The sequence below is a fragment of the Chiloscyllium punctatum genome, chromosome 40 (genome assembly GCF_047496795.1).
Source record: "Chiloscyllium punctatum isolate Juve2018m chromosome 40, sChiPun1.3, whole genome shotgun sequence".
NCBI classification, from domain to species: Eukaryota; Metazoa; Chordata; class Chondrichthyes; order Orectolobiformes; family Hemiscylliidae; genus Chiloscyllium; species Chiloscyllium punctatum.
This window is the reverse complement of record NC_092778.1, coordinates 65362729-65379523: the sequence shown is the minus strand read 5'-3', so window position 1 is coordinate 65379523 and position 16795 is coordinate 65362729. Positions and strand designations below refer to the sequence as shown.

Below are 16795 nucleotides of genomic sequence, written 5' to 3'. Positions count from 1 at the left end.
CTAAACCCAACTGAAACACTATAATCCCACTTTGTAACAAAAAGGCAGGGCACACACTGCTGCAGGAAAAATCCAGCATCCTGTCTACTGTTTGCAGCATTTAACAAAGGAACACGAGGAAACACACACACCAACAAGCCTCTTGTCTCTACAATATTTATATTTATTCATGGGATGTGGGTATTGCTGGCTAGGTCAGCGTTTCTTTGTCCATTTCAATTACGGTTTGAATTGAGTATCTTGCCATAGCCATTTCCGAAAATAGTTAAGAATCACATTTAAACCAGATCATAGACTCGTAGAGTCATAGAGATTCAGGTTGTAAGTTTGCTCGCTGAGCTGGTAGATTTGTTCTCAGATGTTTCATCTCCATGCTCGGTAACATCATCAGTGAGCCTCCGGTGAAGCGAGGGTGTTCTGTCCCGTTTGCTATTTATGTTCTTCTCTGTTACGGTGGGTGATATAATTTCCGGTTCTTTTTCTCAGAGGTTGGTAAATGGGGTCCAAATTGAAAGTGTTTATTGGTGGGTTTCTGGTTTGAATGTCAGGTCATTAGGAATTCCTGTGCGTGTCTCTGTTTAGCCTGTCTCAGGATGGATGTGTTGTCTGAGTCGAAGTGGTGCCCTCCTTCATCTCTGTGCAAGGATACTAGTGAGAGAGGGTCATATCGTTTGGTGGCTAATTGGTGTTTATATACCCTGGTGGCTAGTTTCCTGCCTGTCCATCTGATGTAGCGTTTGTTACAGTCCTTGCAGGATATTTTGTAAATGACATTCGTTTTGCTCGTTGTTGGTACAGGGTCCTTTAGGTTCATCAGTAGCTGATTCAGTGTGTTGGTAGGTTTGTGGGCTACCATGATACCAAGGGTCCGGAGTGGTCTGGTAGTCATCTCAGAGATGTCTTTGATGTATGGTAGTGTGGCTAGAGTCTCTGGGCATATGATTTTTGAAGATGACCACTCTGGACCCTTGGTATCATGGTAGCCCACAAACCTACCAACACACTGAAACAGCTACTGATGAACCCAAAGGACCCTGTACCAACAACAAGCAAAACGAATGTCATTTAGGGGGAGGCGATGGTCTCATGACATTATCGCTGGATTGTTAATCCAGAGACCCAGGTAAAGTCAGAGGATTAGATACGGTCGACTGTGGAAGTCTTTTTCCTAGGATGATAACGTCAGATTTAAGACAGATGTCAGAGGCAGGTTCTTTACGCAGAGAGTGGTAAGGGAGTGGAATGCCCTACCTGCTAATGTAGTCAACTCACCCACATTAGGGAGATTTAAACAATCCTTAGATAAGCACATAGATGATTTTGGGATAGTGTAGGGGGACAAGCTGAGAATAGTTCACAGGTCGGCGCAACATTGAGGGCCGCAGGGCCTATTCTGTGCTGTATTGTTCTATGTTCTATGTTCTATATTCTGGGGACCTGGGTTCGAACCCCACCACGGCAATTGGTGGAATTTGAATTCAACAAAAATCTGGAATTAAGAATCTAATGATGACCATGAATCCATCATCGATTGTTGGAACAATCCACCTGGGTCACTAATACCCTTCAGGAAAGGAAACTGCCATCCTTACCTGGTCTGGCTTCCATGTGACTCCAGACCCACAGCAATGGGGTTGACTCATAACTGTCCACTGGGCAATTAGGGATGGGCAATAAATGCTGGCCCAGCCAGAGATGCCCTCGTCCTGTGAATGAATAAACAAAAAAAATTTACAATGTACCCTGCAAGGACTGCTACAAACACGACATCAGACAGGCAGACAGGAAACTGGCCACCAGGATACATGAACACCAACTAGCCACCAAAAGACGTGACCAGCTATCGCTAGTATCCTTGCACACAGACAAAGAAGGACACCACTTCAACTGGGACAACACATCCATCCTAGGACAGGCTAAACAGACATGCACAGGAATTCCTGGAGGCCTGGCATTCAAACTGGAACTCCATCAATAAACACATTTGATTTGGACCCCATTTACCAACCTCTGAGAAAAAGAACCAGAAATTATATCACCCACCATAACAGACCAAGACACATAAATAGCATTTTCTCTCCACAGATGCTGCCAGACCTGCTGAGATTTTGTTTTTTGATTCTGATTCCCTGCGTCTGTGGTTCTTTCGGTTTTCTCTAGATAACCAGTCCAGTGACATGATCACTATGTGCTGCTGTGAGGTTGTATTGACCCAGAATGATCTTGAGAAAAGAGCCTGCAAATTTTGTTTTGGACACCAGAACATCTTTTTATCTCTTGATTAATTCCTGTTCATGGCCATTGCTGGTAAAAGCAGACCTTGTTTCTCATCCTGAATTGTCCTCGAGACGATAGTGGGCTGTCATCTCCGACCAGCACAATGTCAAAGGAATTCCGAAATATCTTGTCCATTTTTTGGTAAAGCCGAGTGGCTTGTTCTGCCACTCTATAAGACGACTAATGGTCCACAACATCACTGTTTTCCTGGAGTTACACATAATCCAAACTGAATAGCAATGTCCAGTCTCCTGACTTAAAGGACATTAGATGGGTTCTTTCTCTGACAGTTTCCTGACACAGTTTTATATCCTAGATTTAATTAATTAAGTGAATTTGAAATCCTCATTACTCTTCCCTGGGTCTTCCCACTTCTAATTTTCATCAGGGATTAGCTGATGGCCAACTTTATAACTGTAATCCATGTCAGCCTAATCAAGTAACTGGAGTGATCAAAACTGGTTTTGGTTGTTTTGCTGACCTAGGATATTCTAGGAACACAGGAACAGGAGCAGGCCATTCCATCCTTTAAACCTGCCTTGCTATTCCATGGGATCATTGCCAATTGAGCATTTCAGTGCCTTTTACCCACTCCATCCCCATAACCCATTGTCCGCAAAGAACATATACATCTGTCTGGAACACGGCGAGGCCAGTTGAGTCATAATGTCTGTTTGTAGTTAACCCCAGCAGGACATGAGCCAATAGACAATGCCAGAATGAGAAACATTTTTCTAATTCAGGGTATTTTGCGGAGTACTTCCCCCTTCCTTCACATACTGCTGACAAATGAGAATTAACATGAATCCGGAGAGTTTGTCGGACATGCAAAACATTAAATATAAGCTGTCCAAGTAATGGTTAAACAAAGATGCCATTTCCAATTGCCATCAGATAATGAAATCACTTCCCTTGCAAGTGATCGTAAGAAATCCGAAAGCAGATTTATCTTGTTCTAAAAACTCCCTTGTTGGCCCCATCATGGATTAGTTCATCAAAATATTGAGGTGAAGATGAAGAGGTCGGGTCACATTTTGGAGCTGGAATCTTATTTAAACAGCCAAGCAACAGTATCTTGGCAGAGTGTCTTCAGTACCGTATGGGATGTTGTCTGTGCAAAAGCATACATTTTAAACTGTGTACTTTTAATGGAATGAGTATATTTATGTTCTATTGTATACAATGACATATGATTAACATTAGCTAAGAATCAAATAAATGTACAAAACACGATTGCTTTGAAAAGTATGCATAGCATTGTTGTCAAACATTTTGACTGTGATTCCATCTGTTTGGATCCCCCTCCACATAAAAAAAAATTACAGCTGCCAACTGTAAGATTCAGCCCCGCAATTCACCATGTGTTAGTGCACAATAACATCCCATTTTATTTACCAAATTAGGTGAAAACACTGGGATCCTTTTTCTCCAAAAATATGTTTTATTCATAACATTTGTAAAAGTACAGTACAATACATTTCAAACAGAAAATTGCAGAAGGTCTTTATAAACCAACTTGTCTCCTTGAAGCATGTTCTACTTTTAGGTGCCTCAATGCAGTCGCAATACTTGAAATGTTTACAACATACATTCCACATCCAAACATTTCAACTAGGGCATTACAGAAATAAAAGTCGAGAGTGTGATGCTGGGAAAGCACAGCAGGCCAGGCAGCATCCAAGGAGCAGGAGAATCAACATTTTGGGCATAAGCCCTTCATCAGGAATGAGGCTTTTGGACAGGGGGTGTGCTGAGAGATAAATGGGAGGGGGCTGGGGCTGGGGGGTAAGGTGATAGGCAGATGAAAGTGAAGGAGAAGGTGATAGATTGAGGGGGGTTGACAGACCAGATAGATAGGAAAAACAACAGACTGGTCAAGAGGGCAGTGCTGAATTGGAGGCTTGTGATAAGGTTGGGGGGAGGGGAAATGAAGAAACTGGTGAAATCCACATTAATGCCGTGTGGTTGCAGGGTCCCAAGGTGGAAGATGGGACGTTCTTCCTCCAGGTGTCAGGTGGTTAGGGTGTGGCAGTGGAGAAAGCCCAGGACCTGCATGTCCTTGATGGAGTGGGAGGGGGAGTTAAAGTGTTCCGCCACTGGGCGGTGGGGTTGGTGGGTGCGGGTGTCCCAGAGATGTTCTCCACAAGTTGGCATCCTGTCTCCCCGATGTACAGAAGATACATCGGGTGGAACGGACTCAGTAGATGACATTAATGGGGGTACAGGTAAATTTTTTTTACCAGTCTGCAACGTTTGGTCAAGGACACCATTTCTCACTGGGAGACCAGCAAGCCAGATGGGTTCTTTCACTGGGTTGACATTCCTCCAGGTGCAGTTACGTTTGTCTTGGTATGTGATCAGCCATTAGATCACTGAGTCCCACATTACACAGCAGCTCAGATGAACCTCAACAAAATGCATGCCTCTCTCCCTGGACCTTCTTTACAAAGGCTTATTCTATAAGGCAGTAGACACGAGGCTCTTCCCCAGCTCAATTCACCTAACATACACATCTTTGGACTGTTGGAGGAAACCCACGCAGATATGGGAGAACTTGCAAACTCCACATAGACACTTCCCCAAGGCTGGAATCGAACCCAGATCCCTAGTGCTGTGAGGCAGCAGTGCTAACCACTGAACCAGCATGCTGCCTCTAAGACTGCAGTGGAGAATGTGGTCAGGTTGCCCATTGCAACGAAATGCACCAAATTAACTTCCTGCCATCACTACTTGCATACTGTTTGATATGGATTGAACTCATTGCCACAGAAGACTGTGGAGGCCAGGTCATTGAGCATATTTAAGACTGAGATAGATTGGTGCTTGATTGCCAAGGAGATCAATGTATATAGGGAGAAAGTGTGAGAATGGGGTTGAGAAATTAATCAGCCATGATTAAATGGCAGATCTGATTTGATGGGCTGAATGGCCTAACTTCTGCTCCGATGTCTTATGGTGTGATGGTATTATTCGCACTGTAATACCCACCCCAATTTAATACCACTGAAACAAATGGTTAGTGAATTCCTTTGCCAAGTTAAGGCTCAGTTAGTGAAATGATTGTTCCATTATTTTTATGTTAGACCATAAGACATAGTAGCAGAAGAAGCCATTCAGTCCATCGAGTCTGTCGCACCATTTAGTGAGATCACAGCTGATCTGATAATCCTCAAATGTACTTTCCTGCTTTTTCCCCATAACCCTTGGTTCCTTCCTGATTAAAAATCTGACTGTCTCAGCCCTGCATGTACTGAATGACCCAGCCTCGACAGTTCTCTGCAGTAAAGAATTCCACAGATTCACTCCCCTTGGAGAGGAGGAATTTCTCTTCACTCTCCCACAAGGGGAAGTAACCATTCTGTATCTACTCTGTCAAGTTTCCTGAAAATCTGGTATGCTTCAACAATGCCTCCTCTCGTTCTTTTCAATTCCAATAAGTACAGGCCCAACCTACTCAAACTTTCTTCATAAGAAATCCCTCCATATCCAGAAACAACCTTGAGAACCATATCTGGGCAGCCTCCAATGTCAGTCTATCCTTCCTTAGATAAAGGGACCAAAATTATTCACAATATTCCAGCTATGGTCTGACTGGTGCCTTATGTAGTTTGAGTAAAACCTCCCTATTTTTACATTCCATTCCCTTTTACATATAGGAGGAGAAAGTGAGGACTGCAGATGCTGGAGATCAGAGCTGAAAATGTGTTGCTGCAAAAGCGCAGCAGGTCAGGCAGCATCCAAGGAGCAGGAGAATCGATGTTTCGGGCATAAGCCCTTCTTCAGCACTTATCTATTGTCCACTGGACTTGAATGCTAGCTTTTTGTGACTTGCTTTGGCTTAGATCATTTGTGTCTTGGCGAAGGGCTCACTTCCCCAACAGGCAGTGGTAGCAGAATCTTTCAACACTTTTAAGGCAGACTTAGATAAGTAAGTGAGGGCAGGTTAAAAGGCTATGTGGAGTAATCTAATCAGCTGTGATACTGTTGAATGTTGGAGCAGGCTCAAGGTACAAAGTGGTCCTACACCTCTCCCTAACCCCTGCGCTTGTACATACATCCCGATTTTAAGTTTTAGAAAAATGCAAAAATAACTTTTTAAATTTCTTTCCTTTAGGTCATTACTAAGTCATAATGGCGCAGAAATCTGGCAGCCAGGGTGGAGATGCTGATGCATTTCTGTTTGTGGACAAAACCCTCCACAATCCACTGGCCCAAGCTGACTGGTCAGCGAAGAAATTGGTTTGGGTTCCTTCGGAGAGGACTGGCTTTGAAGCTGCAAGCATTAAGGATGAAAAGGGGGACGAAGTTATTGTTGAATTGGTGGAAAATGGAAAGAAAGTTACAGTCAACAAAGATGACATCCAGAAGATGAATCCTCCAAAGTTTTCCAAAGTAGAGGATATGGCAGAATTGACATGTCTGAATGAAGCCTCAGTGCTGCATAATCTGAGGGAGCGGTACTACTCAGGACTCATCTATGTAAGTAAACCCCCAACTTGTGTTGAATGTTTTAAGGCAGTCTCAGCAAAACCCCCCCATTAGCCTTGATCAATATTAGTACAATAAAAATGAAAAGAGAGTAGAATCAGCATAATTTCCTGCATCTAAAGTTGTAACAAGGATCGGAAGCTGCAGTGTGCAAGAAGTAAAAGATCTAAATCAGTTGAATGTCCAACCTACAGACAATGGGGTCAATGATGTTTCTTCGTTTGGCAATAACAGACAATAACATTCTGACAAGGAATGCTCGTGAATTTACTGCCCTCATGCCAGTTTAGTTGAATTTCAGGAAACCATTTCGTTATAATATACAAGTCAGGCTCATTTAACATCATGTGGAGGTATTGGTGTTGGCCTGGGGTGGACAATGTCAGAAGTCACATGAGACCAGGTTATAGTCCAACAGGTTTATTTGAAATTGCAAGCTTTTGGAACGCTGCTCCTTCATCAGTTCAGCTTTTAGAACGCTGTCGATGTCGTTTGAAATACAAAGGATCTCACCTCAGTGGCTAGGTACCAATGACAAACTGAGCTCCGATCAATGGCACTAGCATTGAGAGATATCATGATCAATTCTTAAAGGGATGGCTGTGAGTTATTTACAAAACCCTGAATCTTCTCTGCCCATCAAAGTCTTCCTTCACTGTAACTAAATTAATGAAGAATTTACAGTGTTAGAATTGTTACTACAAATGGAGGAAGTCACTGTATTAATATAGCGTTAATATAGTTAATATAGAATCTGAATCTTTACCAAGACCAAAGTCATTGGTAGTGGTGGTGCAGGGCTGTATTAAGGGCTTGGCATTTGGTAGCTGTGAAGCTCGAAACCAGGAAAATTGTTTACTGTAAACCAGATTCCTTAAAATTATTGTGTTCCATCAAGAATTCTGCTTTTCACAGAAGATTTAACAACAAAACAATACAAGCTCATTTCCAGACCCACTTAAAAGACAGTCACCCAGAGAAGCTCTGTTTAAAATTAGCCTTCATAAGTAAGCATCTTGCATAATCTTTGACACATTATAGATGTGCATTCACTTCAAAATAGAATTCCTCTTGGGCTGAGATGAGCTAAAAACTAGAAATTTATACTGGGATTGTGAGTGTAATCTTTGTTTAATATTTGTTTGCATATCCTGAATTTAGGTGGTTTATAACTTCACGTTAAAGCTGGCACGGTGGCTCAGTGGTTGGCACTGCTGCCTCACAGCGCCAAGGACCCGGGTTTGATCCTTTGGGTGACTCTTTGTGTGGAGTTTGCACATTGTCCCCGTGTCTGCGGGTTTCCTCTGGATGCTTAGGTTTCCTCCCACAGTCCAAAGATGTGAAAGTTAGGTGGATTGGCCGTGCTAAATTGCCCATATTGTCTTGAGATGTGTAGGTTTAGTGAATTAGCCATGGGAAATGCAGGATTACAGGAATGGGATAAGGGGTGGGTCCAAGTGGGATGCTCTTCAGAGGGTCAGTGTGGATTTAATGGGCTGAATGGCCTTCTTCCACACTGCAGGTATTCTACGATTCCAATGTTTTGAACATTTTCTCCTCTGTAGATTTATTAGTGCGCATGTGTGAATTGACCATTTTAATTATTCTACACTCAACCATATTGTGTTCACTACTATAATTTAATCCAGGATTGATCCTGAAAACAAAATATTAATTAATCACCATAACAGTAGTGGACATTAATGCCTCAAAGACTCATGAAGCAAAAGAATTGTATAATGTTAAGGTAAAGAACTCTATGCGTTGAGATAGGTTTGATTATGTGAGAGCTGAAAATGTGTTGCTGGAAAAGCGCAGCAGGTCAGGCAGCATCCAAGGAACAGGAGAATCGACGTTTCAGGCATAAGCCCTTCTTATGCCCGAAACATCGATTCTCCTGTCCTTTGGATGCTGCCTGACCTGCTGCGCTTTTCCAGCAACACATTTTCAGCTCTGATCTCCAGCATCTGCAGTCCTCACTTTCTCCTTGATTATATGAGAGCATAGAAGACCATTAGAACATAAGTCATAGGAGTGGAAGTAAGACCATTCAGCCCATCGAGTCCACTCCGCCATTCAATCATGGCTGATGGAGTGGAGTTGAAATGCCCATCAGCCATGATTAAATAGCAGAGTGGACTCGATGGGCTGAATGGCCTTACTTCCACTCCTATGTCTTATGGTGTTATATGAGTTGCCTGTTCTAGAATATACTAACACAGGTATGTTTTATCTGAGATATATTTGCTAGGTTTTGGAGTGAGGGAATCTTATTCAAGGACCAAGACTGTAGCTAGTAAAGCTCTCCATGTCCCTATAATGGTTTAAAAGCACACCCAGTTTGAGGATGTACCTCTGAAGATGGACGAGGGAGATCCAGTAGATGCAGTGTACCTGGACTTTCAGAAAGCTTTTGATAAAGTCCCACATAGGAGGTTAGTGAGCAAAATTAGGGCGCATGGTATTAGGGGCAAAGTTGGTTAGCTGATAGGAAACAAAGAGTAGTGATAAACGGCTCCATTTTGGAATGGCAGGCAGTGACCAGTGGGGTACCGCAGGGATCAGTACTGGGACCACAGCTTTTTACAATATATGTTTAGATTAGATTAGATTACCTACAGTGTGGAAACAGGCCCTTCGGACCAACAAGTCCACACCGCCCCGCCGAAGCGTAACCCACCCATACCCCTACATTTACCCCTTGCCTAATACTACGGGCAATTTAGCATGGCCAATTCACCTGACCTGCACATCTTTGGGAGGAAACCGGAGCACCCGGAGGAAACTCACGCAGACACGGGGAGAACGTGCAAACTCCACACAGTCAGTCGCCTGAGGTGGGAATTGAACCCGGGTCTCTGGCGCTGTGAGGCAGCAGTGCTAACCACTGTGCCACCATGCCGCCCACAAATGATATAGAAGATGGTATTAGTAATAACATTAGTAATGTTCATGATATAGAAGACGGTATTAGTAATAACATTAGCAAATTTGCTGATGATACTAAGCTGGGTGGCAGGGTGAAATGTGAGGAGAATGTTAGGAGATTACAGGGTGACCTGGACAGGTTAGGTGAGTGGTCAGATACACGGCAGATGCAGTTTAATGTGGATAAATGTATGGTTATCCACTTTGGTGGCAAGAACAGGAAGGCAGATTACTACCTAAATGGAATCAATTTAGGTAAAGGGGCAGTACAGAGAGATTTGGGTGTTCTTGTATACCAGTCAATGAAGGTAAGCATGCAGGTACAGCAGGTAGTGAAGAAGGCTAATAGCATGCTGGCCTTCATAACAAAAGGGATTGAGTATAGAAGCAAAGAGGTTCTTCTGCAGTTGTACAGGGCCCTGGTGAGACCACACCTGGAGTATTGTGTGCAGTTCTGGTCTCCAAATTTGAGAAAAGGCATTCTGGCTATTGAGGGAGTGCAGCGTAGGTTCACGTGGTCAATTCCTGGAATGATGGGGTAAAAACAATGACTGCAGATGCTGGAAACCAGATTCTGGATTAGTGGTGCTAGAAGAGCACAGCAGTTCAGGTAGCATCAGGAAGGGCTGATGAAGGGCTTTTGCCCGAACATCGATTTTACTGCTCTTCGGATGCTGCCTGAACCGCTGTGCTCTTCCAGCACCACTAATCCAGATCCTGGAATGACGGGACTACCTTATGCTGAAAGACTGGAGCGACTGGGCTTGTATACCCTTGAGTTTAGAAGACTGAGAGGGGATCTGATTGAGACAGATAAGATTATTAAAGGATTGGACACTCTGGAGGCAGGAAACATGTTTCCGCTGATGGGTGAGTGCCGAACCAGAGGACACAGCTTAAAAATACAGGGTAGACCATTTAGGTCAGAGATGAGGGGAAACTTCTTCACCCAGAGAGTGGTGGCTGTGTGGAATGCTCTGCCCCAGAGGGCACTGGGGGCCCAGTCTCTGGATTCATTTAAGAAAGAGTTGGATAGAGCTCTCAAGGATAGTGGAATCAAGGGTTATGGAGATAAGGCAGGAACAGGATACTGATTAAGGATGATCAGCCATGATCATATTGAATGGTGGTGCAGGCTCGAAGGGCAGAATGGCCTACTCCTGCACCTATTGTCTATTGTCTATTGTCATTGACAATCAGTCTGACTGAATAAGTTTACCCTGCCAGGGGATATTGATAGGAGAACCTTGCAAGCACATTACTAGCCTCCAAGACTGGCTTACTGAGATTGTATTCTCCACTTGACTTTCAGCTTTGAGGGATAGCATTTGGATTTCCTGCTATCCCTACTCCAATCAGCAAGCTACTTCTGTTCTTGTAACAGGCTAATTCTGTGCCAGTGATCCCAAACAGTATTATGTTCTGAACCTCCCACAGAGCAGATATGGCGACTGACTGTGTGGAGTTTGCACATTCTCCCCGTGTCTGCGTGGGTTTCCTCCAGGTGCTCCGGTTTCCTCCCACCGTCCAAAGGTGTGCAGGTCAGGTGAATTGGCCATGCTAAATTGCCCGTAGTGTTAGGTAAGGGGTAAATGTAGGGGTATGGGTGGGTTGCGCTTCGGTGGGTCAGTGTGGACTTGTTGGGCTGAAGGGCCTGTTTCCACACTGTAATGTAATCTAATCTAATATACACTGCTCCCTACAACACGATACTTCAGCAGGGAGTATCTGTCAACTATTGTAATCCTGGGGAAGTACTTCACGTTTATCATAGAATCATAGAACCCTTACAGTATAGAAGCAGGCCATTTGGCCCATTGAGTCCACACCAACACTTCAAAGTGCAGCCCACCTAGACCCACCCCCATCTCTGTAACCCTGCATTTCCCATGGCTAACCCACCTAATTGCTAATCAATCAACACTGTCTTCTCAGCCTGCATAAATATTATTCTTGAATTGTTATTCTTCTGAATAGTCCTGATGATAGCACAACGAAACGTTTGTGCATATAACCCAAGCTGATACTTTAGTGTAATGCTGAATGAATGTGACACTGTAAGACAAACTCTCTTTTGGATGAAATGTTTAAGTGCAATCATATCTGCCATCAAATCCAGACATTACTCTTTGACAACCAAACTATTTTGCCTCCCTTTGGGAAACTGAGGATTTTAAACATTGAGATTTTCATGTTTGCTGATAACTAAGGGCTTCTGTTAAGAATTAAAGTCCACACTGACCCTCTGAAGAGCAGCCCACTCACCCCCATCCACATAACCCTGCATTTCCCAGACTAACCCACCCAGCCTGCACGATGGGACAATTTAGCATAGTCAATCCACCCAAACCTGCACAAATTTCGACTGTAGGAGAAAAATCAGAGCAAACCCACACAGACAGAACATGCAAACGCCACACAGTCATTTAAGGATAGAATCGAACCCAGGACCTTGGTACTGTGAGGCAGCAGTGCTGATTACTGACCCACCAGGCTTGGATGGTCTTCCCCAAGAGTGGTGAGGACTTTCTATGAGATACTCATGAAATTAATCTGATTTGTAAGCGTTAAACTTTAGGCTGTTTTAAAGAAATAATGATTTGGAGTTTGCAATTTTACTGATAATAAGCTGTTAGTATTTACCACCAGTATGATTTAAAACTGTCAGCAGTTCTGGCTTCTCCACATGTACACTTAAAGTGATAGAGTCATAGAGATGTACAACATGGAAACAGACCCTTCAGTCCAACCCGTCCATGCTGACCAGATATCGCAACCCAATTCAGTCCCACCTGCCAGCACCCGACCCATATCCCTCCAAACCCTTCCTATTCATATACCCATCCAGATGCCTCTTAAATGTTGTAATTGTACCAGCCTCCACCACTTCCTCTGGCAGCTCATTCCATACACATACCACCCTTTGCATGAAAAAGTTGCCCCTCGGGTCTCTTTTATATCTTTCCCCTCTCACCCTAAACCTATGCCCTCTAGTTCTGGACTCCCCAACCCCAGGGAAGAGACTTTGTCTATTTATCCTATCCATGCCCCTCATGGTTTTATAAACTTAATGTAACAGTCCAGAAACTACAGTTAGTGACACCCTGCTCTCTCAGACTGTAGGCTGATATATCATATACATGTGATCAATAGATACTCAGTGATCATTTGGAGTAATTTAGCTGCAAAAAAAAATGTTAAACCTTGAATGAAATGTAGCTGAATATTTTAGAGGCAAACTCATCATAGGTATTGCTAGAACAACCTCCCTGGACCCAAACATCTCGTGTTAAATTGCAAAGTATCCTTCCCTCACAATAATATTTTAAAATACCAAAAATTTCAGAATTGAAAAACAAATTATTATTAAGTATTTGGGAAAGTCTTGAAGCAAGAAAATGGGTGAAATGGAAAAGCAAGCATTGAATGAAGTAAATGTCATCGAAACAAGTGTACAATCTCACCAGGAGTTCTTGTGGTGCAACGGTTATAATTTTAAACTCATCACGTTATGTTAATGAGTGGGTTCAATGAGTAACATTGAAGATGAATTGTGTTTCAGTCTTTATTGCAAGGGAGTTGAATTACAGTGGTAAGGGAAGTTTTGTTTGAATTATGAAAGACTCTTGTTCCTGGAGTATAGGCAACACTTGGTCTCCTTAATTGAGCGACGATATACTTACCTTAGATGGGGTTGGGGGGGGATTGGGGGGGAGTGCAAATTAATTCTCAGGTGACTGCTTTCTGGGACAAGATGCCAATTCTATAAAGAGAGACTGAGTGGTAAATTAACTGGGGATGAGAGGAGACATCACTGTAACCTATAACATTTTTCGTGGGTTTCACAGGGTAGATGTTGTGAGGCTAGTTTCCCCGGCTGGAGGGTTCAGCTGGGTTTGAAAACATGGCTAGCAGTTCGGACTAAGATGGGAAGACATGTTTGACTCAGAGGAATGTGGATCTTTGGAATTGTCTTCGTAAGGGCCCTGAATGCTCAGTTGGTACCTGTACAAACAGGAGGCTGGAAGAACACAACAAGTCAGACAGCAGCAGGAGAGGGGGATGTCAATGTTTTGGGTGTGACCTTTCTTCAGTTGGTCCTTATATCCAGGACTAAGATCGATATATTTTGGGCTAACAAGAGAATCAAAGGATATGGAAATAGGGTGAGAAAGCACGGCCAATGGTCATGATTCTACTAAATCATGGAAAGGGTCCGAGGAGTTTTTTGGCTTATTCCTGCCTCAATGCTTTTATATTCTAACTTTGCTCTTTATTGGCTTCAACCTGTTCCCCTTTGTCCTGTGGGTTAGTTACACCCTGAAGTAATTTCTCATTACGTTTTTGTTTCAATTGTATTTAATATTCCATGTACCTTTAGAAGTGCCTCCCTTTCACACTCCTAACACCTAGTTTTGAGACTGGAAAACATTGACGTTCTCTGTGTTCTAACCCTGGCGATGATTCCAGTGTTTTATATCTCCGTGACGACAGCATTCAAAATGGGATCTGACCAGAGACTACACTGTTTCGGTTGACTGCCTTTGATCTGCACTCTGTCAAATCAACATTACATTTCACCATCCTGTTTACTTTGCTAATTACTGCTTCACCGGGAGCCTTGGCCAATTGTGTTAACACCCGTAATCTCTTTAAAACTTTCCCATAGCTGCATCAGGGAAAATGTGGCTCCAGAAATCCACAGGCAGGTGAAACCAGCTCAGTAACCCCAGAGATTGACCTTCCTGGGGTCAGAGGGCATTCATCAAAGCCCCTGATGGTGTGAAGTAACACAACTGAAAGATTTGCATTTGGTCTCAGCTCAAGAAACTCTTAATGAGTCCATGTTTAGAGAAGATGAGAGAAATGCACATAAGAGGTGGAAAGAAAACCATAAAGCAAGGAATTCTTATTGTTACACCATGAGGACAATACGTTTATCTCTCTAGATATGAGGCTGGAATGATAAATTCCTGATTATAAGTGACACAGAGTTCCCTTCCAAGATCAAGTGTCAAGTTGTCTCAGCCTGTGGGAATATCAATATTTGGGAAAGTGATGACATGGTGGTGTTATCACTGGACTGTTAATCCAGAGACCCAGGGAATGTCCTGGGGAGACATAAACAGAAACTGCTGGAAATGCTTGGCAGTTCTGGCAGCATCTCTGAAAAGAAATCCGAGTTAATGTTTCAGGTCAGGTGACCCTTCCTCAAAACTGATGGTAACTAGGAAAATGTCCGTTTATATGCAGAAGATAGGGTGGGGAGGGGGGAGGGGTAAGGAGTCAACAATAGGTTGGTATAGAGCCAAAAGGAAGAAAGAAGAATAGTTGGACAGACAAAGGAGTGGCTAGCGATCTGGCTGAGAGAGTGAGTAGCCGTTAATGGGAGACAGTTAGTGGCTAATAATGGGTAGTGTGTAATGTTCTGGGGCTTGGGTTCAAATCCTGCTACGGCTGATGGTGGAATTCGAATTCAATTTTTAAAAATCTGGAATGAAAGAGTCTCATGATAGCTGTGAATCCATTGTCAGTTGCTGGACAAACCCATCTGGTTCATTAATGACCTTTAGAGAAGGAAACTGCAATCCTTCCCTGGTCTGGCTAGATGTGACTCCAGACCCACAGCAGTGGGGTTAGCCTCTGGGAAATGAATGCTGGCCTAGCCACCCACGCCCATATCCTGCGAAAAAAATTTAAAAAGAGCAGGTTTCTAGGTCTTTAACAATTTTCAATGGTACTTCTTGGTTTGTCTTTTGGTCTGCAAAATTAGCAGTGTACTGAGTTACTTAGGGTGTCATATTATATTAAAGATGCTACATAAATGCAGCCTCTTAGAAGACCTTGGGCAGAATATAATGCCCTCCCTTTGAGTTACCTGTGTTGTTGTACGATGTTAGAGATGCTTTATAAGTAAAACTTGTTGTAAGACCTTGAGCAGAGGTGCGTTTGGAGGCAGGGGGCGAGTGTGTAGGACCATTCAAACAGTGGGATTTTTCTGGCCTCTTGCCAATTAAATGCAGGGTAGGAGGACCTTGTGAATAGCCTTCCTGCCTGGTGAGTACTTTCATCCTCACCGTCTTGAATCCAGGGAAAGGATTCTGACCACTGAAGGACACTCACTAGAGGGTCTTGTCCATGAAGTTGGATGAGACCCCCTTACCAAACATTAATTTATTTTAGTTTTGCTCTTTTAATGTGATGTGGTTGTCCCAGGCAAAGCCAGGATTGTTGCCCGTCCCTAATTGTGCTCAAAGTGAGTGGCTCACTCAGACGGTTCAGAGGGCAGACTAAGAGCCAACTGCATTACTGTGGGTCGGGAGTCACATGGCGGCCAGACCAGGTAAAGATTGCAGATTTCCTTCCCTGAAGGACATTAGTGAACCAGGTGGGTTTTTACGATAATTATTGATAGTAATTGAATTTAAATTGCACCAGTTACCATGTAGGGATTTGAATGCATGTCCCCAGGTTGAGTCTGTGGATGACTAGAGTCGAGTGATGTTACCATTATACCACTGACTCTTCTAAACTCCATATTTTACCAATCTGTCTGTCTTCATTTGCATTGCTATAGTTAATAATGTGTAATTGAACACAATGATTCCTCTGCTTCTTTTTAAATCTTACCATTAACCGCAATTTACAGTCTACAAATTTTACCATGTGTAATTACTTTACCAAATCTTCACCCCAAATAGATTACTTCATGTGATTCTAAACAGCTGTTAGTTGTGAAGAATTTTGTGAAGGGTTTTATGAAACTCCAGAGGCAGTACATAGACTTGACTTCGCTGAGGTTCATAGAAGAGAAACAGAACTAACTGCATTGTTCCACGGTCAAGGTACCTTTGATAGCTTGAGGGCAGTACTTTAGTACTTGCTGTCAGATTAATGTCTGAATTCCACTGAATTGTAGCTGTAAGCCACAGAACATTTTGATGAAATGATGAACTTGACAGTATGCCATTTCTCCAGGGTTGCAACGGATCCTTCACTGAAAGTTTAGAGATATCAAAGTGATCCTGTGGAAATTCCACCCCAGATATCAGAGACCATCAAACCTCTGCTATCATTCCATCCAACGTAACCTCATAAGGAC

The 16795-nt window shown here is 43.1% G+C and overlaps 1 protein-coding gene across 4 annotated transcripts in view; it reads left to right on the top strand.

Annotated features, from left to right (window-relative positions):
* myh11b (myosin, heavy chain 11b, smooth muscle) overlaps positions 1 to 16795 on the top strand; it is a 187316-nt gene that overhangs the window by 3802 nt on the left and 166719 nt on the right. For all 4 annotated transcript variants that reach the window (XM_072560160.1, XM_072560158.1, XM_072560159.1 and 1 more), the window contains exon 2: positions 6392 to 6756. In XM_072560160.1, coding sequence (XP_072416261.1) covers positions 6409 to 6756 — 348 coding nt within the window. In that variant the 5' untranslated portion in view covers positions 6392 to 6408. The remainder of the gene's footprint in view (positions 1 to 6391; positions 6757 to 16795) is intronic.